The sequence below is a fragment of the Lycorma delicatula genome, chromosome 1, assembly GCF_047948215.1.
Source record: "Lycorma delicatula isolate Av1 chromosome 1, ASM4794821v1, whole genome shotgun sequence".
Taxonomy (NCBI): Eukaryota; Metazoa; Arthropoda; class Insecta; order Hemiptera; family Fulgoridae; genus Lycorma; species Lycorma delicatula.
Window position 1 is genome coordinate 237,895,735 of NC_134455.1, and position 26,433 is coordinate 237,922,167.

Consider the following 26,433-nt stretch of genomic DNA (forward strand, 5'->3'; position numbering starts at 1 on the left):
TTTGAACGTAGGATTTTGGGTTATATTCAATTTCGTAGGGGTCCTAATAGGGTTGGTTTGTTTGGTTTATTACAGCCTTTTAGAGATGCTTTAAGGTTATTTAGAAGGGAGTTTTATTTTCTTGTTTTTGGAAATTATTTAATTTATTTTTTTGTACCTATTTTGGGTCTTTCCGTTTCTTTAATTTTTTGATTAATATTTCCTTTTAGTTTTAATTTTGTAGGATTTTCTTATTGTCTTTTTTTTTTTTTTGTTGTTCTGGTTTAGGGGTTTATTTTATTATAATTGCCGGTTGATCATCTAATTCTGTTTATTCTTTATTGGGTTGTATACGTAGAATTTCTCAAAGAATTTCTTATGAAGTTGTTTTTTTTTTTAGTTATTTTTTGTTTTATTTTATATTGTGAGTCTTTTAATTTAAATTATTTTTGTTATTTTCAGTTTGATGTTTGATTTATTTTTTTTTCTTTTCCTTTATTTATAATTTTTCTTTCTTGTATTTTAGCTGAAACTAATCGTTCTCCGTTTGATTTTTCTGAGGGTTAATAAGCTAAATTAATATATATATATATTAATAAGCTAAATAATATATAATAAGCTAAATTAATAAGCTAAATTAATAAGCTAAATTAGGTTAATAAGCTAAAAAAGCTAAAAAAAGGTTAATAAGCTAAATTAATATATATATATATATATCAAAAAATATCAGAAGTTATTAATGAAATAAAATTTTATGTACTTTTCATGTAAAATTAATGTATATATGTAATTTAATAGGCGTTCAAGGAAGTCATATAGTGTCCACATCAAATTTTTTTTAATAATAAACGACAGATTAAGTAAACTTAAAATTTATTAGTTTAAGAAACTAATAAATTAAAACCTAGTTATTTTTTTGTTTTATATTAGGTGCCCACATCAATAATCATGGACAAATGGACAGTATTTTGTTAGTTTTTATTCCATTAAAAGTAGAGCTGATTTTTTTCTCACTTTTATGAAACCATTCTCCCTCCCTACCAAAGCTGCCACTTTTATTCTTTGTGCACATTTAAGCGTCAGGAAGCGCCCTTGACATTTATATTATAAAACCTATTCTGTGACATTATATTTATACATGTATTAATATATTGATTAGAGTAAAGAAAATAAAAAGTTTTTATAATTTTATACGGTTTGATTCAGAGATTACTGAACAAAACTTGCACGTCAACTGGTATATAAAATTTTAGTTCCAACTACATTGGTTGCCAAAATAAAACTAGAAGAAATTTCAGTAATTGCTTTATATGAGAATAAAATTATTAATATCTTGCGATTAAATAATTCTTTAAAGAAATTAAAACAGTTTTTTATTAATATAAAAGTCTATTCTTGAGTTTTATAGAAATCCGAAATGAGCATTTTATTTGTATAATTAAAATAGAAACAAAGAAAAAAATAATGAAATTTCAATATTAAATAACTATTTTTTGAGAGCAATGCTAAAATATCAAGCACGTTTCAACAATCTGCTAATAACACTCGTTACTCTTATCGACAGAAAATAAATTTGAGGAAAAAGTTTCAATGAAAAAAAGAAATCCGTATATTTACTATGAAGGGATGCCTTTTCAGCCTTGTTTTGGGTGATAACTGGTTTTATTTTTTTTTAATAGCTTTCATCTTATACTTTATATTCCTTTGAGTTGAAGAAGCTTCTTTTTATTTTACTATTTTATTTTTTTTTTTTAGAGATCTGTAAAATATAATTTAGTAATAAGAGTATGATTGCACCGTTTAACTCTATCCATACAGTTTAGTATTTCTTCTACTTCATTTTTGGTTTCTTCCAAAAGGTTAATGTCATCGGCTTTGACATTTTTATTTTGAAATTTAATTCTTTATCCTTCCTTCCTGTGTAGATTCTTCTATCTCAACATTTTCTTTCAATTTCTTTATTGCTTCTATGTAAAAATAAAAAATGGAAGACATATTCCTTGTCTCTCTCCTTTCTGAATCAGAGCTCGTTTTTTTCATCTTCTACTTTTACAATATCTACCTGATTCAAATAAGGTTCAAAAATTCTTTCCCCCATATTTAAGACCAAATTTTCTTGAAACTTAAAAATTCTATCCTTTTTACATTATCAAATTATTTCGTCATATATACAAATACCATATATATATTCTTTTTAAGCTGTCTTCTAAAATTACTGAAGGGTGAAACAGCCTCTTTTGTACATATATTCTTTCTCAAATCGAACTGGTCTTCCTCTAATACAATTTTTATCAATCGTTCTTTAAACTATTCTAGTTATCTATATTATTCAATACGTAATTTGAGATTTCCATGCTGTCGGAACAAATAGTTAATGTTGAATCTTTTAAATAGGTAGATTCAAAAATTTGTAATAAATTAATAAATAAAAATAATTAATTAAAATAAAAAATAATTTTTAATTAATTTATTTTTGCTAATGAGCATATACAAGTGGTCAAGTTATACAATAGATTTTATTTGTAAGAAGATAACTTTTAGTAATGATGAAAAAATAAAAAAATATATGTATATAAATACGTATGTATTTTTATATAATGTATTTTATTTATTTATTAATTTTTTTTTATGTTATAGGCTTAAAGAGCCATTATGTTGGTGAGAAAGGATACTATTATCACTTCATGGACTGTGCAAAAACAAACTTTCTTTAATATTCTTTAAATTCACTATTGTAGATTTTTATAACTTTAAAAAAATATAGAAGGTCTGAAAGGAGTGAAGTGATCTGCTGATGCGTTGCATGAACCATCAGTGTTTTATGTTGCGGTTTCTTAGTCACTCTCGGGGTTTATTTTCTAATGACCAGTATTTGTATTACGAGTATGACATAAATTAAGAAAATGAAATATTAAATCAATTCTATACGAGGAAAAATATATGTGTAGGCTGATAAAGTTAATTTCAATTTCCGCAATTATCTGTACAAATGAGTTTTGCAAGTGCTAGAGCGAGCCTGCAATTTGTATTGTTATTTATCGGCTTAATAATAATTATTAATTATTGTCTGATATTGGTTCAAGGTGATATTGTTCCAAGTTCACTGGTAAATATAGTGGTCTTGACTCTTAGCTAATTATGGAAATGTGTTGAAGCTAGATTAAAAGTGTTGGCGAGAAAACCGGGTGTGGCTGATTGGTCAATGAGCAATATAGGGCAGCATGTTGTCTTGAACTGTAAAATCTGTACGTATTACCCTGCCAGCTTATAAAACTTACTCTATCAAAAAATGCGTTTTCAGAACTTTAATTTTCTCTACAAAGAAATTCCCCAGAAAATATATTCCGTCCGTTAACAGAGTGAAATGAATAATTAAGTACAAACTTACATCTTAATTATAAAATGATTCATAATATCACTCATTTTTATTAACTTTATAACTATTCTAAATACTTAACTAAGGCTTTTATATTTATACTATTGGCTGATTTTATTTTTAACTGTTTTTTTTCTTTTTGGGTCTATCTTGATGAAAAATAGAAAATGCAGTATTAACATTGACACCGGACTAAGCCGTGTTAATACTACACAGATTTGGCCAAGTAGTTAAATAATATCGGACATTATATTAGATGGTTCGAAGACCGTTCTTAAGTATCATGAGAAATACGGGATATAGAATAGAATGTGTTTTTTCAGGTAATACTGATTAACCGGTGTTCTCTTCATTAAATTTATAGCTTACCATTTACTAAAACCACCAAACAAAAAACTTGTACAGAAAATTGCAACACTCAGAAAATACTAAATAATTTCACAATCAAATGAAAAAACGTGTAAAAAATTTATGGTCCCGTTTGTAAAAGATAAAACATAGAAATTATCAAAGGAAATTATTTACATTTTCAAAAGATGACTTTAATACAGATCTACAGAGAAAGGTAGATGTGAAAAACAACAAGGTAGATCCTAATTTATAAATATTTTTGGATTAAATGTCTTCATGTATTGTATAACATTAACCACTAACGCTTAAAGCCTAGAAAGATTGCATAATATAGAAAATAAAATTTGTTTATGAAGTAGAATTAAGTAAGTATATTATAGTAATCATTAAATTAGACATATAGACGTAAGTGGCAGCTTAATACTTTAGTTCAAAATTTTTAACAAACATAAGATAAAATGAGTCTTTGAAATCAGATTGAGATTAATTAATTCAAAATCGATTCTTAGATCTAATAAGGTATATTACAACATATAAAAGAATGCAGTAATAAAAAAAATGCCTTTATCATACAATTTGAATATAGTCTTAACTCACGAAACTTTCTAGACTCGTATTAAAGGAATTAAAAGAGGAACTGTAAGACGCACAGTGAACACATATTCACTAACTCACGTGTGTATACACATGATGCGTTGACGGTTGTAAATTTCATTGATGAATTTTCGTTTTCAAAGCTGGTAAGTGTTATACAATTAATAAGATATCTAGAAGAAGTGAAACGTAGTAAAATTTAAACTGAATATATAGCGTACATACGAGTATAAAGCTGATAGAGATAAGTTTAATACAGATCACAGAAAATAGAATATGAAAATAAGATTATGAAAAAAATTTATGTCAGGATGTATGAGGGCATTGAATATTAAAGGTAGTAGCTGATAGGCGAAAGCAAGAGAACTAACGAGAAAATTGAGGCAGAGATTTTTGTGCTACTGTAAATCCAAGATTAAAAAGTACTGACAAACACTTTCAAATTTTTTCGCCTTGATATATTATTTAGAGGAAAAGGGCACCAATATTCTAAAGATAAAAAAATTAAAAGAAATTTTGTTTATTTTCAATTCTTAAAAATGTTAATTTAATTTCACTTAAAATACTGATCCTGTTAACAAATTTACATCTTTTCAAACAAATAAAAAAAAAATCAATGTGCGAACACATGGGTGTAATATGCCGTAGGTAAACTATACCCCTTGCAGTAGATCTATGGTAAAGTATGGACCATAAGTTGTATGATTCATTAAGTCATATAATTATTACTTACATATGGAAGAAGGGTAAATTAAGTAATCCTGTGCTAACATTTGTCAAGGCGTCCTACTGCAAAATTAAACACATCTTCATCTTAATCCTGAACATGAGTACGTCATGTTATTATAATTTTTTGTTATTTTCAATATTTTAATTATTTAATTTAATTTGTTTTACTTGTATAATTTAATTTTTTCTCAAATAAAAATAATAGATCTAGTATGATACATTAGGTAATTGGTATTTATTAATGTAACTAGTAAAAAATCACTTGAACAGAACAACAGAGTTCCAGTTTAATAAATATGGAAATAAAATAAGTTTTAATTTGTTATTTTTGTGTTAAGATGTCTATTGAAGCGTTTTTGTTGAAATTTTTTATAACTTTATTCTGTTTTATTTATATATGTTACCAATAATACTTTATTACTGGAATAAAGGGATTTTTCTTGTGAAGAGTAAAAAATACCAAATCAAGTGAAAAGAGAATAAATTTATTGCAAGAGAATTTTATTCTTCGCTCTCGTAATTAATTTCTTATAAGGTTTGTCATAAGGAAAGATTAAGAGATACGACATTATATGACTCGAACTTCAACCGATAGGTTTATTGTGAATCCTCCTGACAGGAAAACCATTGGAGAAAGGTTTATAGGTAAGGATGGGTAATAAGAAAGGATGTTTAACTTCCTAAAATACCGCAATACGAGCAAAAAAAAACCATTAAAAGGATCGTGCGCCTTCTCCAAGACGGCTACCCCGCTCGTAGATCATTAACATAATGGGGGCAGTTTTGTCACGCGAAAAACACATCATTAATAAAACTTTCTGTCTTGTTTAGCTGAAATATGTTCTGCAGGATAATTACTTTACTGCCAGTAATTGCAAAACTTGTAAGTTTCAAAACAGACTTTGAAATAATATCCTTTCTGTTGCGCGTGAAAATATCCAACAGAACTATAAACTATTCAGTCGGAATACCATTCGATAGATTTACCATATAAGGACAATTATAGAGATTTATAAATAAAAGCATATGCAGTAAGATATATTAATCAATATTTAAGAAACTCAGGCAACGATTCTAGAAGAAAAAGATAGAATAGTGTTGCTCTGTTCAAAAAATACAATTTATCAAAACTCTTTTATATAGTTTTGATACATATTAGCACATGATGTCCAATTAAATCAAAATTTATTACATGTTTACATCGCAAATTGTGATACTGTTTTCACATTTAGTTTCTACGGTCTCTCATTATAATAACCACTAATCAAAAATTAACTATATTATGCTAGTTTAATTACGGAAGAAGATATAACTAATTTTGTCTGATTATTATCGTGGTAACTTAGACAAAAAATTATTAATCTTTAGGGAATTACCATTCATTTCATAAGACATAAAATTGTGTTACAGACAAGTTTAATCTATAAGGTCAATACAATCATGTTAATATCACTCATAAACTCGATATACGAATATAAATCAGGATATAATTAAAAAATTATAATAATTTTTTAATTTACTTGAAAATGGATAATTAAATTATAAAAAATATGTTATAATGCGCTTTATTAATTCAAGAAATTAAATTTTTCCATTACCATAATCGCTTTAATTTATGGACATAATGTATTACGTAAAAGTTTAAAGGTTTTGTAAATATATTCCGTTAAACAATTAGCCTAATGAAGAAATAACTAGTAACAGTATAATTATACCTACAGCTAACTTTCGAATAAAATGAAAACATTCAGTATTGTTAAATTCTAAAGAACTATACATATTTGTTAACGTAGGTGGTATAAAATAACTGTGAAAGCGTAAACTAATAAACACACTACAATATTAACAAACTGAAAAATTAGGGCATCATTATTGTCTCATTTTTTGAATATTCTTCCAAAATTTTTGAGAGGTTTTTAATCTGAAAACTTGAGTCATCAGGAAAGGAATAGATATTTTAGTTTAACATTCTGAGAGGAAGGAAGGTCATATTGTCTGAGGTAATTCTTTAGCGGATATTTTACAATCGAAAGAACACAAGAAAATATCAAACCTGAAGGAATATATTGCCTGAGAACTGATAAAACATTTGATTTTTTATTTTCTTAGTGAACACGATCTTGCGTGCTACTTGTAACGAATCATGAATGATATTAGTGGAGTCGACAGACAAGGGATTCCATTTTATAAAAAGTTGAAATTGCTACAGCGGTAAACGTTCCGCAGTATTTCAGTAAGTTTCAAATAGTTACCGTCTGACAATCCTGTTATCGCTCTAGTTAATGTGACCTGACGTGAGATACGTCAATCCTAAAACTCAATAGTCGTGCTCAGTAAGACTTTTCCATAATTAGAAGGAACAAGAAAATAAGTGCTACCTACAACGAGTTGAAGATACTTTCGTTGATCATTATTTTAAAATTCTACCACTTTCAGACTAATTTTACCTTTATAATTTACGTTTATAATTTTAGTTTATTACAGAAACTGGCAGTATTGGATAATAGGTTCGTATCATTAAAAAGTTAGAATTTTCATAATTTTTTTTTTTTTTAATTTCTCTTAGTCCTACATTAAAAAATACTAAAATGTATAAATGTATGTACATATTTGTGAAGTCTCACGTACAATTCATGGATAGAAGAGAATCTCGTTATCAGAAGTCGTTCGTTCGAGTTTTTCATAATAAAAAAATAACTTTTTTTTACCATTTTAACAAACCAATTGTTTTTTGAAATCATTCATTAGTTCTTCATAAATAGTTAACTACTACTATTTACTGACTTCCAACTGTTTAAAATTCCCATAAATTTGTTTAAAATGTTTCTACGAAGAGACTCTATGAAAACTTATATACGAGTATGATAAGCCATTTTTGCGGTTTAAAATAAACAAATCTGTAAAAAGCTGTTATTAAAAAAATTAAAGCAAAAAAAAAAATTATTTTGTAATGTGAAAAAAGAAATGAATGAAAATAATGTAAAATGAATGCCTGATCAACTAGGAATGAGGACAAGGATAGTAGGCTGTGTCTTACCAAAGAAACTAAAGAATTCCAAGAATTGAAATCGTTTGCTTTACAAGAATGTCAACAAATAATTATCTAAAATTACATATTCCTAGAAATAATAGGATATGATTTAAATTTAAACATATTTCTTGTATTTATATAAACGTATAAATAAAATAATAATGACATATTGCAACGGTATCCACCGATTAATTATATTATGTTATTTAACCTTCTGGATGTTAAAAACAGAACGAAGTGTTTACAATTAGCTCGAAAACAACCGTTACTATTAATTTTCTGATTATTGAAAGTTAATGTGTGTAGCCGAGATGAAATAATAAAAGTGGTCATAACTTCATGTTAATCATTTTCAACATATTACTGATTACTAAAAAATATTTTATCTCTTTTAACTTTAATATATTCATTCATATTAATGTTAATATGAACAAACGGGTTTTTATAATAATGTAATTATAATTTATTATAATGTTCGATAATTATTAATAAATAATGTTATGAGCAAATACATGAAAGAAAACAAAAAACAAATTCAAACTGCACTTCGTATGATGCAAAATGATTTTTCTACGTAAATAATCGTTCTACAAACACTTTTTATTTTTGGTGAAACATTTTTAAAAAATGTTCTTGAAACAAAAGTTTCAAGATATATCTCTTTTAAAAAACCTAAATCTAACTTCTAAAAACAACTGCTTAGTTTACCAATTTTGCATTACTTGTACTTGAAAAGGAAGATTTAATTTTCATTTATCTTTATAGCATTGAAATGATATTTAATATATTCAAAAATGTTGTTGTAAAATCAGATAAAATTCATTATAAAATATAAGTTGTAATAAAAAAATTTAACTTATTTAAACTATTCTAAATTAGTTCCAGGATTAGAAAAATTAGTTATTTTGAAATAAATTGGAGAAATTGTGTTATTTTCAAAATCATTTTAATTTAAAAAACAAATAAAGATAAATTCATTCGTTAACACCATTGTGATGTAAAGAAAATTCTGAAAAGAGTATTACAAATTGAAAAAGAGCATAAGAAAGAGATAATATAACGTGGATCTACACGTAACAAATAGTGCTGTCACTGATGTACGCACATACTTCACACAACTGTGTTGAAGCTTCCTGTGCAACACGTTGGTTAGAACTGTACCGTAACTACAAACTTTTTGTTTAAATCTCTATTTACTTACCTTAATTAACTGCATTTTAACTGAATTAACAATTTACACATACAACAAATAGTTAGTTATTTACTAATTTTGATGTGAAATTGTACCGTAATGGTAAGTTTCACCACAGAACAAAATAAGCGCACTACAGTTTTATAATTATTTAAGCAAAAAAAAAACCGAAATTTATTGCAGACAGGTGTTTGTATTACTATAAGTTGAAAATATTTACAATATTTTTATTGAAAATCACAGAAGCTGCAAAAGAGTGTGAGCTATAATATAGAATACTTTGGTATAATAATAAAGAATTATGAAAAAAATAATTGCCTTTCGGTAATGAGCCATTTTTTTATGGTGATGTGAGTTTTTTCAGTGTTTTCACTAGCTTATGAATTATTAAAGCAAAATAAATAATAATAAAAAATCCCATTAAAAACTAAATAATTTTTGTTTAGATTATTATTTATTATCTTTTTACGAATGAGAAATTGTGTTCTTATCTACTGACGGTTGTTTATTTTTTTTAATAATAATCTACTTTATTTATTTATTTTTTAAGAGATTATAAAATTAAGTTCACTATCATTTCACCTATAAGAAAGGAGAAATATGTAGCCTATGTAGTAAAATAATGTGCTCAACTGTTATTTGTGCAGAAACTGTTTCGACATGAATCACTATGTTGTTTTTAAAGCTATAATTATAAATTTATAATTAACTATAAATTTCTTATGTTACGCTTTAGAATATTTTACAATTTTATCCTTCGATGTTATACCAATCATATGATTAATAACAATAAATAAATAAATAATCGATTTAATGCTAGATAAGTAAATTGAGTAAATAAATAAAATTGAAACCTTGAACCGTAAGCAAGGTCAATTTGAACAGTTAGTTAATTACAAACTGGTGACTGTATCACGGTGTTGAGCTATACTTAAGTACGGTTTATGTAGCACGTGGCCAAATGGCAAATGAATAATTATGCAGACTTGAATTCAGATTCCAGTGTCTGAACGAAGGTAGTCGGGACAAAACAGGCGTTTCCTTGATAATAAAAGACATAATGTCAAGCGTAAAAAAAATATATCACTGACAATCACCGAGCAGAAGTAGGGCTACTTTTGTGTTCCCCATTCTCGTGTGTCTGTGTATGCCTACGCGTGCGCGCGCGCGTGTGTGAATTTGATATGCCCTTAATACCAGCCTTGACTTTGTTGACATTATGCATGTATTTTTAAATGAATGTTAAGCGACTACTTCATATACCCGCTATAAATAATAAATCTCACAGTTTTGAAACCTGCTATTTCATATGAAACTAGAAAGGCATGTAAACTTTCAGTAAAAGTGTGCCTTGTACAATGATTACTTTTTATAAAAGGAAACGTTCACGTAGATTTCTATTAAAAAAAATCTACTGTTATGACGCAACCTGTTTTAAGTATGTTGCATAGAGGTAACCAGTTTTGTTATCATCAGGCACTCATGATAGCAGTAACCAATGTAACTGTAAAATAAGGCATGCATGAAATAAAAATGTGTGTGTGTGTGTGTGTGTGTGTTCTTTTTGTTTAATTCATAAACAATTAATGAACATTATTGAGATAATGAAGATATTAGTTGGATCAAATAGTCACAAAAAGAAGACTATTGTTATATTATTATTATTATTATTATTATTATTATTATTATTATTATTATTATCAAAATTAATCTGTTATCGTGTTATAAATTTAACTAAAATAAAGTTTTTATAAAAACATATTTATATGAACGAAAAAATAAAAGAAAGATAAAGTCTATCGTAGGCAGTTTTCTTTAATTGCCTACAACAAATGTAGCGAACAAATAACATGTAATTACAGCCGGACTAGCTGTAGTCGAAACAGCCATGAAAATTTTAATTCCTATTTTATACTTAATTATAGTAGTTTCATTATTTTATATTTATTTTTCATAAACATAATTTACTGCAGTTTAAGTAAGTTTATTTTTTTGTAAACAAAGCAAAAAGTTATTTAATAACACATTTACAAGTAAAATTATTTTAAATGACTTTATTAGCAACATTCATCATAGTATTAATTATTTTGATATTACTTTTGTCAGTATATTTATTTTCTGTTTAATTCATAAACAATTAATGAACATTATTAGATAATGAAGATATTAGTTGGACCAAATAGTCACAAAAAGAAAAATAATGAAGTATTCATTTAAATGATAAAAGGAAACACATTGTTCATTTACTGTATTTAATGACTACATCATTAAAAAGTCGTAAAATGGACGAATATTGAAAGAAAACACTGACAGCTCAGATCAGTAACTAATAAAATTTAAAAAAAAACAGATTTTATTCAATCTTATTAAGTAGAGTCTTCGACGAAAGAGAACGAAAATCGAGTTTTATCGAATTATTGAACGTACTAATGGTGTGTTTAAAAAACGCCGCCGAGTTATAATAAATTACTTCGAAATTATTATGTCTTGATTTAGCTAAATTTAAAATCTAATTTTTAAGTATAGAAGTGAATTAAAAATTATATTTTAGTTTTATTACACACGTATTTTATTTGTTCCAAAAGTAATTCAATAAAATAATTGTAATTTTCTTTTCCGTTATGTAGACTAATAACTGACAAGGGCTAGATTATACTTTTACTAATGCTATATTATTAATCCGATGTATAATTCATAATATTAAACTGTAATTACTGCTCGTAAAGGTGAGAAATACAAGGATAATTTAAGTAGTGAAAAATAACGTCACGTAATGGTAATTACAACTGATAAATCGTGTATGACGTCATAAACTTTTCTGAATGAAAACTTTAAGCTGCGTTTTCTTTACAACAGTAAATGAAATTTTTTCAAACAGAAAGAACGAAAATAGATGAAAAATAAATGCATTCTTTTGTAACTAAGAAAAATAATATATATATATATATATATATATATATATTTTAAATTAAAATACTTTCATATTAAATAATATCACACACACACACACACACACACACACACACACACATACATTTTTATTTATTTTTTGTCTTCAGTCATTTGATTGGTTTGATGCAGCACTCCAAGATTTCCTATTTAGTGCTAGTTGTTTTATTTCAGTACACTCCCTACATCCCTTACAATTTCTTTTACATATTGCAAACGTTGCCTGTCTGCACAATTTTTTCCTTCTACCTGTCCAACCAATATTAAAGCGTTTATTCTAGGATGCCTTAATATGTGGCGTATAAGTCTGTCTCTTCTTTTAACCCATTTTTCCTCATCAATTTGCCACAACACCTCTTCATTTGTCACTTTATCCACCCGTCCGAATTTTAAAATTCTCCTATAGCACCACATTTGAAAAGCTTCTAATCTTTTCTTCTCAGGTACTCTGATCGTCCAAGTTTCACTTCCATATAAAGCTACGTTCCAAACATTTACTTTCAAATATCTTTTCCTGAGTTTAAATTAATTTTTTATGTAAACAAATTATATTTCTGACTGTTTTATATATTTCTGACAAGGCTCGTTTCGTCTTGACTATTCGGCATTTTATATCGCTCCTGCTTCGTCCATCTTTAGTAATTCTACTTCCCAAATAACAAAATTCTTCTACCTCCATAATCTTTTCTCTTCCTACTTTCACATTCAGAGGTCCATCTTCGTTATTTCTACTACATTTCATTACTTTCGTCTTGTTCTTGTTTATTTTCATGCGGTAGTTCTTGCGTAGAACATCATCCATGCCGTTCATTGTTTCTTCTAAATCTTTTTTACTCTCAGCTAGAGTTACTACACCAGTAAATCGTAGCATCTTTATCTTTTCACCTTGTACTCTTACTCCGGATCTAAATTGTTCTTTAACATCATTATCTACTAGTTCTATGTAAATATTAAAAAGTAAAGGGGGTAGGGAACATCCTGGTCTGACTCCTTTATTTATTACGGCTTCTTTCTTATGTTCTTCAATTATTACTGTCGCCGTTTGGTTCCCGTAAATTTCAAAAATTCTTTTCTCTGTACTTGAACCCTAGGTTTTTAAAATGCTGAACATTTTATTCCAGTCTACGTTATCGAATGTCTTTTCTAGGTCTATAAATGCCAGCCGGCCGCCGTGGCACGAGTGCTAGCGTTTCGGCCTTTCACCCGGAGGTCCTGGGTTGGAATACCGGTCAGGCATGGCATTTTTCACTCACGCTATCGTTCATCTCATACTCTGCGGAAAAAAATTCTTAACTGGGGGCTCGGAGAAAATAAAAATTCTATAAATGCCAAATATGTTGGTTTGTTTTTTTAATCTGAACGGTAAAATTGCTTCCCTTGTCCCTATATTTTTCCTGAAACCAAATTGGTCTTCTCCTAACACTTCTTTCACACTCCTCTCAATTCTTCTGTACAGAATTCTAGTTTAGATTTTTGATACATGACTAGTTAAGCTAATTGTTCTGTATTCTTCACATTTATATGCTCCTGCTTTCTTTAGTATCATGAATAAATGATACCAAACTCTTTCTGAAGTCTGATGGAACTTCCCCTTTTTCATAAATATTACATACCACTTTGTATAATCTATCACTTCCTCACCTGTACTGCGCAGTAATTATTCCGTCTATTCCAGAAACCTTTCTGCCATTCAGATCTTTTAATGCTGTCTTAAATTCAGATCTCAGTATTGTTTCTCCACTTTCATTTTCTAGCTCATTTCCTCCGTATAACTCTTCAATATATTCCACCCACTTATCAACTTTTACTTTCGTACTATAAATTGTTGTACCATCTTTGTTTAACACATTATTAGATTTTAATTTATGTACCCCAAAATTTTCCTTAACTTTCCTGTATGCTCCGTCTGTTTTACCAATGTTCATTTCTCTTTCTACTTCTGAACACTTTTCTTTAATCCAGTCTTCTTTCGCTAGTTTAAACTTTTTGTTTATAGTATTTCTTAATTTTCGATATTTCTTTTTACTTTCTTCATCACTAGCATTCTTATATTTTCTACGTTCATCCATCAGCTGCAACCTTTCCTCTGATATCCAAGGTTTTCTACCATTTCTCTATGTTCCGCCTAAGTTCGCTTCTGCTGATTTAAGAATTTCCTTTTTTTTTAAATGTTAAAAAGGAAATTCTTCTTCTACATTTTCTACCTTATCTGTTTTACTCAGACCTCTTGCGATGTCCTCCTCAAAAATCTTCTTTACCTCCTCTTCCTCAAGCTTCTATAAATTCCACCGATTCATCGGACTCCTTTTCTTCATGATTTTAAACCCCAATCTATATTCCATTATCTCTAAATTATAGTCGCTATCAATGTCTGTTCCAGAGTAAGCTTTGCAGTCGACGAGTTGATTTCTAATCTTTTCTTAACAATGATATAATCTATCTGATGCCTTGTAGTATCACCTGGCTTTTTCCATGTGTATATTTTTCAGTTATGATTTTTAAATTAGGTGTTGGCAATTACTAAATTATACTTCGTGCAAATCTCTATAAGTCGGTCCTCTCTTACACTGCTTTTGCCTAGTTCGTATTCACTCATTATTTTTCCTTCCTTGCCTTTTCCAATGCTTGCATTTCAATCTTCAACTATTATTAAATTTTCATTCTCTTTTATGTGTTTAATTGCTTCGTCAATTTCTTTGAATACACATTCTACCTCATCATGATCATCATGGAAGCTTGTAGGCATACAGACGTTAACAATCGCTGTCGGATTAGGTTTTGATTTTACACTTATTGCAATGATTCTGTCGCTATGCATTTTGAAATACTCTACTCTCTTCCCTATCTTCTTCTGCATTACCAAACCTATTCCTACTTGCCGTTAATTTGAAGCTGTGTTAATTATTTTAACATCACATGACCAAAAGTCGTTTTCCTCTTCCCATCGCACCTCGCTAATTCCTACTACTTTTAAATTTAGTCTATCCATTTCCCTCTTTAAATTTTCTAATCAACCAACCTTTTCTAGACTTTTAACATTCCACTCTCCGACTCGTAGAATGTTATTTTCAATTTTCTGGTGACCTCTTCCTTAGTAGTCCCCATCTGGAGATTCGAACGGGGGACTAGTTTACCTCCAGAATATTTTACCAAGGAACGCGTCTCGATTTTTGTTATATGAATGTGCAGAAAGCTACATTTTCTTGTAATAAAAACAGTTTTAATTTTCCATCGCTTTCAGCTGCGCAGTACTAAGAAGATTGAGTGATGTTGATATGGCTGATTAAGTCGTTCTGACCTACGCCCTAAACAACTACTGAAAGAGCTGCTGCCCTCTTTCAGGAATCATTCCTTAGTCTGGCTCTCAATAGATACCTCTCCGATATGGGTGCACCTTCGGTCGAGCTACTCTGTATCACTGAGCACTCAAGCCCCCTCACCATCGGAAAGGTTTCATGATTCATAGAGGGAGTATGTTTATTTATTTATTACATGTAGGTCAAAGTATCTAAAGGCGGCTTTTTAAAAGACAGAAAAGGGAGTAAGTAATGCGTTTGATATCTTTTTGGGTATATTTTTAGAAACTTTAACGCTAAAATGTTCATTATTACGGTGTGAAACTACTCACCTTCGTGATACATACATAATACTTCGGATGATAATGATAATACAAATCAAAATTGCTGACTCTACAAAACCTCGGTTCCTTACCGTGGATTAAATTCTGAAACTCATAGCTTGAAAGTACACTCGGTTGTTGATTCAGGTGTGGAAACTGACGGATTTTCTGATAACAGGGACGATTTCTAACTCTGAGTGACATGAAGATAGCGTCCAAATGTTCTCCAACTCAGCAGGTTGAAGTAGTGTGCGTACAGCATTGGAGACCCTTATCGTTTAAAGCAGACAATAAGATTGCACTGTGCTTTCAAATCTATACAGTGAGTAATGAGGTCGTCTGATTTCAGGCTGACTTTGTGGATGGAGGCCTTTTCTTCCATCTCTGCTGGCCAGAACACAGTACCACATCACATAGCGGGTGGTCCCGGGCTGGATCAGATTTCTTTATTAGTTGTTCAACAGTGGAGCCGCTCCACCGTCGGATGATTGGAGCATATTAAGGTTTGGCCGTGCACAACGAATGAATCGGAAGAAGAACCGTCTCTGATAAAAATTATTTTTTCTGTGTAGTCCATGATTGGCACTGCCAATGTAGTTGATAATGGAATGATTAAAGTAATGTTTCAATAAAGTAGAATAGATGACACGGGATATGACTGGTATTCTTCTCCTGAACTGTTATTACACGGAATGGCCGTAAGGGTGCACATACCTTATAAACACCATTTGGTCCAAATCGTAAAATCCGACTTATTCTTTTTTAATAACCTCAACATCTAAAATCGTATCATTTCGTCTTTATCTGTTTTTATGAAAGAAGAAATATTTTATTTAGTTCAAAATAACTGTAATTTGCTAATATAAATATTTATTATCTTGTTTTTTCCGTAGTTGATTTCTTTTTACTTCCTTTTACGAAGTAAAGGAAGTATTGTGATCGCAAAAATTTTGGTTTTCAGATTTCAACGGAAATATGCATTTTGACCATCCCTGAATCCATTTTGACTAGTTTCGGCGTGACATCTGTACGCATGTATGTATCTCGCATATTGTTCAAAAACGATTAGCCCTAGGATGTTGAAATTTTGGTTTTAGGACTGTTGTAACATCTAGTTGTGCACCTTCTCTTTTGATTGCAATCGACTGAACCGAAAGTGTCCAAAAAAGCCGAAAACCCATACAAATTTGGATTTTGGACTTTTTCTTAACTGCAGTAATAAGCCAACATTGAGAGCTTTTCAACGATATATCATAAGTGGTACTTATTTTCATTGGTCCAGAGTTATAGCCAAATGAAATTTTAATTAATGAAATACTTGGATCTTATAATGGGAAGGCACATCGGTTCGAATCAGACTTCATCTCCTTTTTTTTTTAATTTTTTCAATTTAAATATATTGATTTATTAATAATTATTTACCCGTGATTGTAAAAAAAAATTACAGTAAATAGTAATTCAATAACGAACAAAAAATATGAAAAAAAAAATCAGAAGTTATTATTGAAGTAAAATTTTATGTACTTTAAAAATAATCCCTAACAACCAATAACTAACCGTTCCTTATACATTGTATTAGCTCAGTTTAAACATTATTGTAACAGCGGTTTTCCAATTATTGGCCATTATTCAAAATGACTAATTTTTTATATATACAAAAATACTTGTTGGTAGTTGTGAACTGAAATAGATTGTTGCCGATGAAGAAAAATGAAATATACATTATTTAACAGGAAAAAAGTAAAATCATTTTTTTTTTGTAAATCTATTATTATCAGTTAGTTTTTCCACAGTAAGCAAAGCATGAAAATAAATCCAACTTAGATTATGAAACAATGTAACGTTCTATTTGAGCTTTAAGAATGAGTGTTATGAGTGCTGTGACATTTTTTTCAAATTAATTTGGTTTCTGTGAGTAAGAAGACGGTGTGAGTAATCTGTTTACTTTTTAGATTAAATAAGGCTTAAATTATGTTAATCTCACTATTTTTTTGTCTCCTAATCTGTTTAAAAAACTGAAAATAAAGCACATCGAAAACCTCCTGGTTTTGAATAATTAATTTTCATGAAAATCGGCTCGGTAGTTCTTATACGAGTAATTATGAGAAAAATATGTTACAGTATAATATGGCAATTAGTAATATTAAATATTTGACCCCTATTTAGTAATGTTTGGTAAGTATGATCGAATACAGAAACTTTCTTTTTTAATCTGTTAAATTTAGATTTTTTAACAACGGAAATAAGTACGATTTATTAAATTATTAAATAATAAATAAAGTATTGTAATAATATAAGTAAATAAATTTCTTTGTATTGATTTGATAAAGATTACATTTCAGATATCTCCAAATAATCTGAAGTGGAGGTATATCTCCAGAATTGGTAAACCGCGCTCAATTACCGTACTTGTATGTCATTAACAAAGTTATTTTTTTCAGTTTCACTTAAACCATAAAATAAGAAATGAGTAGCATTTGTCTGCAATTAAGGATACAGATTTGATCTACTACTGTATAATTCTCCGATTCGTAATTAATTAACGGTATTTACCAGTTTCATTTCACATCAACGGTCACTTATAAGTTCAGTGTAAAATAAAGAAATGTTTTCCGTCGAAGCTGAATTAATATCTAACAGCTGATTTATACTAAATTTTTAAATAAAATATATCAACTGATCTTCGGAAGTATGTAATTTGATTTTAAAATAATGAAGCCAATTATCGTAATTTTGTATCCTGTTAACTATTGCATAAAATATGAAATGGTTTTAATGTTTAGCTTTTTTAAACAATGATTATATTCAAGTATGTTATTGTATGCAATATGGAGATAAAACGTAATAAAAAATTTCATCAGTACATTTCCTCATATTTCTTTTTTTGAAAGGATTTTGCAGTTCTGACAGTTGATTACAGGATCAGTAATCGTTAAAACATGTTTCACGATTGTTTTTGTCATGGATTTATAATAGTCAAATTTTAAATGGAAAAGACATCACATGACTCGTTTGCTAGTTAAAAAATTAAAGTTGATTTTAAGATTGCAAAGAGAAACTTCTCGCTTTTTTAAAATAATATTTTTATATCTACATCTGTTTCTAAGGTTTAGGTATATTGTGATAAAAAGCAGTTTCCAGACTTCTGTGACTTTTTTATTGTATGTTAATCATTTGATACTTGTTATCAGTATTATTTCATCGTTGATGTAGGCAGAAGCAACCTTCAAGATTTGATAAAGCTGTTGAGAACGAGAACAGACAAAACATTCAAAACTACTATGTTTTAACACATTACAATTATTCATGTCCAAATGAATACTTATCTCAAAACAAATTTGTAAGTGTCATTGTTGAAAATATAAACTGGGTAGCTTAAATGAAAGTCACTGAAAAAAAAAGACGAAATATAAAGTAATTTTTGACAGCTTTTAAAATAATGAATAAAAATGCTTATCGCCAAAGCGACTATGAGTGACGGTTACGGCGGTCGAAAAGTAATATTTGTAATAACTTACTTTGAAATGACAACAATTTTTTCTTTGTACGAGTAAATCATAGTAATTTAATCAACTGCAATTTTCATAGCATTTAAATATATAAAATAACAAAAACAGAACTTTACACCAATTAAAGTTGAATAGAATATTTATGAAAATAATTTTTCTAAAAGTTTTTTGATTTAGTAACTTATCTCTAGTACAAGGGTATCACGTTTTTATTAGGCCTAAAACAAACTGAGTTTACAAAAGTTGGGGCTGCTACCTGTATATCAGTGATTAAAAAATTATATACTTATCACGGAAATTATTGTGTGATCTTATTATAAGCTTAATCATAAATTGATGATCCATTATTAAAAGCATTAAAATTAAAAAAAATTAAAATATAAGAAAATCAAAACTTATTATGATACTTTGCACAGCATGAAAAGTAACCTTCAGGAATTATCTCGAACCCATCGGAGAAAATCAGTCAGTTACTCTAAACGTGTATTAATTTGTTATAATTTTACGTTAACGTTGAAGATACATTAAAAAATAATAATAATCAAAGCATTTCAAAGTAATTCACTGAACGATTTTAATTTAGCTAAAGACGTAAAGCTTTATTAAAAAATAAATAAATATTTACCATTAATAAGTAAAAATTTATAAAAACTAAATTAATATGTATATTAAATATTTAGTAGTTGAATGAAGTGAAATTATATATAGTTACAATTATTTAATTAAAATCTCATTTTTATTTTCTTGAATACTGTAAACTCAATAATTTTCCACATTTCTTTATTTCTGCTACGAACAAATTCACCACAAGTTTATGTAATCAATAGAAATTGTACTGCGTAATTCAGATTCTTTATTTGCGAGTTGCTGGTGTGCACAACCTATTGGAACTTGAGATTGTTCTTTGTACTTCAACGATTTTCGGTCAGCAAATAAACTGTGATCTGATAATTAAGTTTAATAAATAAATCTTTTACAGACAAATTTTTTTTTTTTTTAATATACACAAGATCGGTTGTTTTATTGAAAAAGACAGCGGTAAATCGTATTCACAGAAAAAATAAACCGGTATGGATAGGTTGAAGATTGCTTGTGTATGCGCAAGGTTCAAGGAGCTCGTTAGCTAACTGACCTACAAGACGGATAGATTAATAACAGTTACAATCAAAATGTACTTTCAATTTCTACTTGTATCCAGTTATGTTCTTTTTCTAATGCTACACATAACATAAACTATTGAACTGTACTGTACTTATATTATAACTACTGTTATGTAATATACGAAAAGATATGAATCGCCTTAAATAGAATTTTTTAAACATGTAAACTTGTGAAGATGTCTATGTAAATAAAATCTCGTGCGTGAGTACTTAAAACGTAAAACCTTAGACTTGAAGTATTTCTAAGTTAATTTTTAACCTCTGGTTTGTACAGGTTAAAGAGTCGTATGGATGAATTAATACAACAGTCAAAATACTGAACACCAACAGTAAAAATACTGAAGAACATCTATCTAAATGCAGTGAGTAACACATCTCTAAAAGTTGCTTCCTAAATTCCGGACTGACTTCTACAATCAAATTAGTTCTTCCACAGTCCCTGTACTCTTTTGACTTATTGATAAATTTCCCCAAATCTTGCTTTATTATAAAATGTATTTCGACTACGAAAGTAGTAAAAAGTTCATTGAGTTTTATGTTCCAATCTATACTTCATTATGACTTTTGGATTACTTTACTCAAGCACATGGAACTTAACATCTAATCCTTTATAGCTGTTTTGCGTTTCAGTTGTGTGCTGATAATAAATTCCCTGCATTGACTGTTACTTTCTCTCTCTCTTTGAATGTCTTTCTTAATCTACGGATCTACAGCCCCGACTTCTCAGTTTTAAAATTCCGGTATTTTTAATTATGAAATCCTGTTGTCATCCTTCTGTAATTCCGGAATCAACACGCTCCCATCAGCTGGCACTATTTTAATCCGAAAAGGTAAAGAAAGTGTGTGGAAAACTATGAAAATCTAGAAGTTAAATAGTTATCTCTGCTAAATAAAATCTTTTCTTTTTTTTACTCAAAACACTTGCCTGTCGAGCATCAGTCATGTTCTCGTCTCTATCGGCTAAATTTCTTAACAAGCTCCGCATAACATCGGCTTGTTCTGTCACTGAAAGTGTAAGAGTATTCTTTTGTTCGAAATAATAGAATTACACATCTCACAAATTTTAACCACCCAATTGCCTGCCAGCTGAGGTTTCTGATTTTTTATCACTTGTTTTTTAATAACTAATTCCTCTTTTAATTAAGCCTACTATTTCTTTTTTAATTTTATAATTTTATTAATTACACTTTTAATTTACTTAGAATAAGATAATTTATACATTACCTACGATTATATTTTTAACTACCTCGATATGCAAAAAATTAATGATGTAAGAGAATTCTACAATATTTAATTATTATTTTGTCAAAATGATTAGCATTATTTTAGTGTTATCAACTCATAAATTCAACCTAGGAACCAATCGTTTATTGAGATGTCCCCATTTTCTTGAAAGGATTTCATTGAAATAGTTTTGACTATGATTTGGGAGTAAAGCAGATTTAAAACAGATTGGAACGAATGGAAGTCAGCTGGTGCCGATGATGGGTTTATTCTTTTTTAAATGTACTTTTAAAATCCCGTCTGATGACGGAAAAAATCTCAATAGTATTTATAAATAACTGTCGTTACTGAAAAACTCTAAAAAAGGTTTGCAGGATAAATAATTTATAGTAGGTCTAAGTAATGAAAATTTCTTATTATTTTAAGCAAAGGAAAAATATATAAATGATTCTTATTTCTGAATCGATTAGTGTATTTAATATTTAATTTCCTTAATCTATCTAAACAATAATGTTTACCATAAATAAACATTAATAGTTATAGAAGTAATAAAAATCTATATAATAATATATTATTGAACTATTCGGAGGAGGGAATGATAGACAAGTGCGAAAAAGTATAATAACAGGTAGTTTTTATCGTAATTTATTTTTTCTATTTCTTCTAAATCATAAAACATAAGAAAAAATGACATAAATCTCCATTTTTTAATTTACGAAACGGTAGCAGACTTTTACGGAGAATATAAAAAACTAACTGCTAATTTTTATCATCTCTTCCATTTTTTCAGAATAATAAATACAATGGTTGATGTCAGATAAAAATAAAGTATTTTAAATGAATATAATTAATATTTTTTGCTAATACTGTTCTGTATAGGATAAATAAATGAATGTTAATAAAACACAGGATGTGTTATCAGAACACTTCATAGGCTAATATAATTTCTCGCTTTTCACGTCAGAATAAATACAGTATAAAATTTATTAGTTATAAATTTTCACAGCTTAATTGAATATAGTGAAAAAATTTTTAAATAAAAGAAATGTATAATAATAAAACCTGAATAGATTGACGGAAGAAAGACAACTGAGCAAAAGAATGAAAACCTTTTGGGAAAAGAAAATGAAGTCAAAACTTTGCAAAAGTAAACCGTAGTGGTCAGAACGAAAATGAAAAGTAAAATTAAGATATTTCGTTTGTAAGTCATTGTAGGAAATAATTTCAAGTTGACGCTCATCCCATTCCTCCTATTCTTTCATGAAAGTGGGAAATAATGACATTTAATATTTTCATGCACATGAATAAAAAAAACTATTAAATTGTATGTATGGTACAGTATGACGTGTCCATGTCGCCTTTAATAATTTGATTAAATCAGGAATATTAAAATTTTGGAAATTGTGATGTATTTCCTTGTTAATTAATTTATCAGAAGTAAATATAAATAGTCTGTTAGTATCTTACATATGATCGATCTGTTCTTTATTTAAGGTGGTTAAAATAACAAATCATTTCGATCACAAATTTACCCTGTTTAATTTAAAACCTATTCACTAAATATAAATGTATATACTTAATTCGCAACTATACAGTTAACCAAACAATGGAATTGTTAAAAATAATGAACCAGCTATATGAATAAGTAAATGTATAAATATATACTGAAAAATTAAACGAGAAAATATGAATAACAGTGATAATTATTATCATTGAAAAGGATTAATATGTCAATATGACAGTGATTTTGTTTCCGTAAATAGAAAGACTAAAATACAGATCGGAATTAAATCAGAAGTATAAGTAAAACAAAAATTCGTGCATAAATTGAGTTAAAAACAGTAAATTAACTTAAATATTTTTATTAATTTATTTTTTGCTCATTTTAAAGACAATATTATTATTACTGCTACTACTTCTACTACTACTACTACTACTACTACTACTACTACTACTACTACTACTACTACTATTACAGAATAAATTAACACTCTTTTCTACATACTAAAAAAAAAGGTGTAATTATTCTCTTCTAATTAACTTAAAAATAGCTGAAAAATAAATTTTTCAGCTTTCAACTTAAATAATGTAGATCTTTTTCATTGAATAAGTATGGATTTACCATTGAACTGGTGAAAAATACGATCTAAATATGATAAATAAAATTTAGCAAGTTACCTAAGATACTGAGAAGTGAATACTTTTTTTTTTAACTTTTCCGTATATATGATATCATCTTGCATCCAACTGTGGGGTAAGGCAAGTAAAGGTATTTAAATTTCCTTCAGAAATTTCGAACATGTATCTCATTTTCTACGCTGAAGAAGAATGTTTATGCTCAAATTAACACAACTATTGTTACAACATAAATTCATATTTTTTTAAATTATATTACCTACTTTAAAGTGAAACAGTGTCGATATCGGAATGTAAAGATTTTTAAACTTAACGTCTAGTACAGGAAATTTAATGCTTGAGAATTTTTGTAAAACAAATATTCAAATATATTATTAGAACTATGAAACTGGAATTATTTTAATTTCGTATTAACATTGCGATAACAGCGAAAACGAATACAAACAAACAATTCTTTACGATGAATTTAAATAAATAAAATTTAAATAGAAATAGAAATAAAATTTAAATAAATAAAAACTATTGAGATAAATTATCTAAATAGCTCACAAACAGTATTGTTTGCTTTAAATAACAATTACAGTATTAGTATAAAATAATGTATTTTACAGAAACTTACAGGTATCTGGACGAGTGAGCCGTTGTTGACTGTAGGATACGAATACAGAGGCACTACGGGAACACTGCCGTTCTTGATAAGAATGGGTCCCTGTATGGGAGTTACAGTAGGTACATGATGCCTTGGATCCGCTATATCATCATAGTAGTCCTCATCACTGAAATCATCGTCGTAATCGATGACGGCGTGAACAGATGTCTTTGATCCGGAACCCGAATTAACGCGCGTATATCGCGGCGTAGCCGGACCAGGCACGTGTTGTTGTTGTTGCGGGGGACGTTGCGTAGAGCTCGGCAAACGGGCGGGCGCTGGGGGTGGTTGAAATGTTCGTGGAGGCGGTGGTGGAGGATGATAAAGAAGAGGGCTCGGGGTCTGATAATAACCTAGGTTAGAAAGTCCTGGACCCGGACCGTAAGCGGCACTAAAATTGTGTAACGCCATCGTGTCCTCGCGGGACGAAGGCGCGCGGCCACTGCGCCTACCTCTACCGTGTCAAGAGACTATCTGATCTGCGATCTACTCGATACGACCGCTCTCGCTATCCTCGAACAACTACCTTTCAACCTCTCCCTCCACTGCACAAAACTACACTACTAAACATTTAACGTCTACTCTTACATACATACGTACATAAGTTTCATTACATTCATTATACTCCCCCTCCAAATCACAACTTTTACGCGTGCGCGTGTGTACACAAGCCGTTCTACGATATTTACTTCCGGAAAACTTATAAGTAGGCTTATTAACAAACACCGGTTTTTCCGACCTTTAAAAATCATTCTGGAATTGAAATCCTTATATAGAGTGACTCATTTTATTTCCAAACACTCATTACAACAAAAGGATCTAAAATAATTACGTGTCAACAGTTTTCCCAGAAGAATTTCCGGTTTTTCTCGTTCCAAATTTTATTTAATTTTACTGAACGTTACTATCAAATATCCTGTAAATCACTTTATTCTGTTTGGAATATCCATTTTAATTAACATCCTTCTACCTCTATTTTTCAAGAACTATTCTGATAATAGGGTAAGTCAATAGAGTTTGCTTGCCTCCCAAACGGGTGATATTAAATAAATTGTATTCATTACATATTACTTCTTAACATGCAGTGGGATTAATTTTCAATTTATATTCGATTTCTCAGATGTTCATGTAGATTTTAATTTGTTTGTTAGGGAGGGTGATTAACAATTAAATAAATTTTTTTAAAAAATACAAGTCTACACTACATCCTGAAAAACTTTCTTTTTATGATATACCTAATAACTGATATTATTCACAGCAAAATTGCGCGCGCACGCGCGCGCACACAATATATATATATGATTTTTATTTGATTACATATATATAAATATAAACTCTAATTTTCAGTATTTTGATATTAGTATTTAGTATATTTAGTATTTTGATATTAGCCTCAAAAAAGTTAAACCTTTTATGGAAATACACTTAAAAATCTATAAAAATTTTAGCGATAAAATGGGAAGAATTTTCGGTAAAACTAACAGGTTTGAAAGTCATTGTTATGACGTGTTCTGAAGCAATTAAGAATTATTTTAAGCTACATGTGTAAATTTCTGAACTTGGCATACTTTGTTAGCACACTCGTACTTAATTAGATATTCAGATATTTAGCAATTTTATTAATATATTCGAATCCAGTAAAAAAACAAATAATACAGTAATCAACGCTGTAAAATATTTATTAAATTACGCTTCAAATATTTTTTTTTTAATTTTTAAGTTACATCTCTAGTAATTCATCAATAGTTACACCTATGTTATTTCAAAATATTATTATTTATGCCTTAATACTACAACCGCTTTTACACTGATTGATGTTGCTCTGATCAAAAATTTTATGGGGTTTCCCTTTCAGCCAATGTCAGAGCAGTTATCTTTTGTTATCCATGGAACTGTCATTCACCACATCCGATTTACCGTTCGTGATTAACATAA

The 26,433-nt window shown here is 28.7% G+C and overlaps 1 protein-coding gene across 1 annotated transcript in view; it reads right to left on the reverse strand.

Annotated features, from left to right (window-relative positions):
• The window catches only part of spz3 (Spaetzle domain-containing protein 3), a 163,181-nt gene extending 138,125 nt beyond the window's left edge, over positions 1-25,056 (reverse strand). The window contains exon 1 of the mRNA XM_075374593.1: positions 24,469-25,056. Within this exon, the coding sequence (XP_075230708.1) occupies positions 24,469-24,909 (441 nt within the window). The 5' untranslated portion in view covers positions 24,910-25,056. The remainder of the gene's footprint in view (positions 1-24,468) is intronic.
• Positions 25,057-26,433: the final 1,377 nt, after the last annotated feature.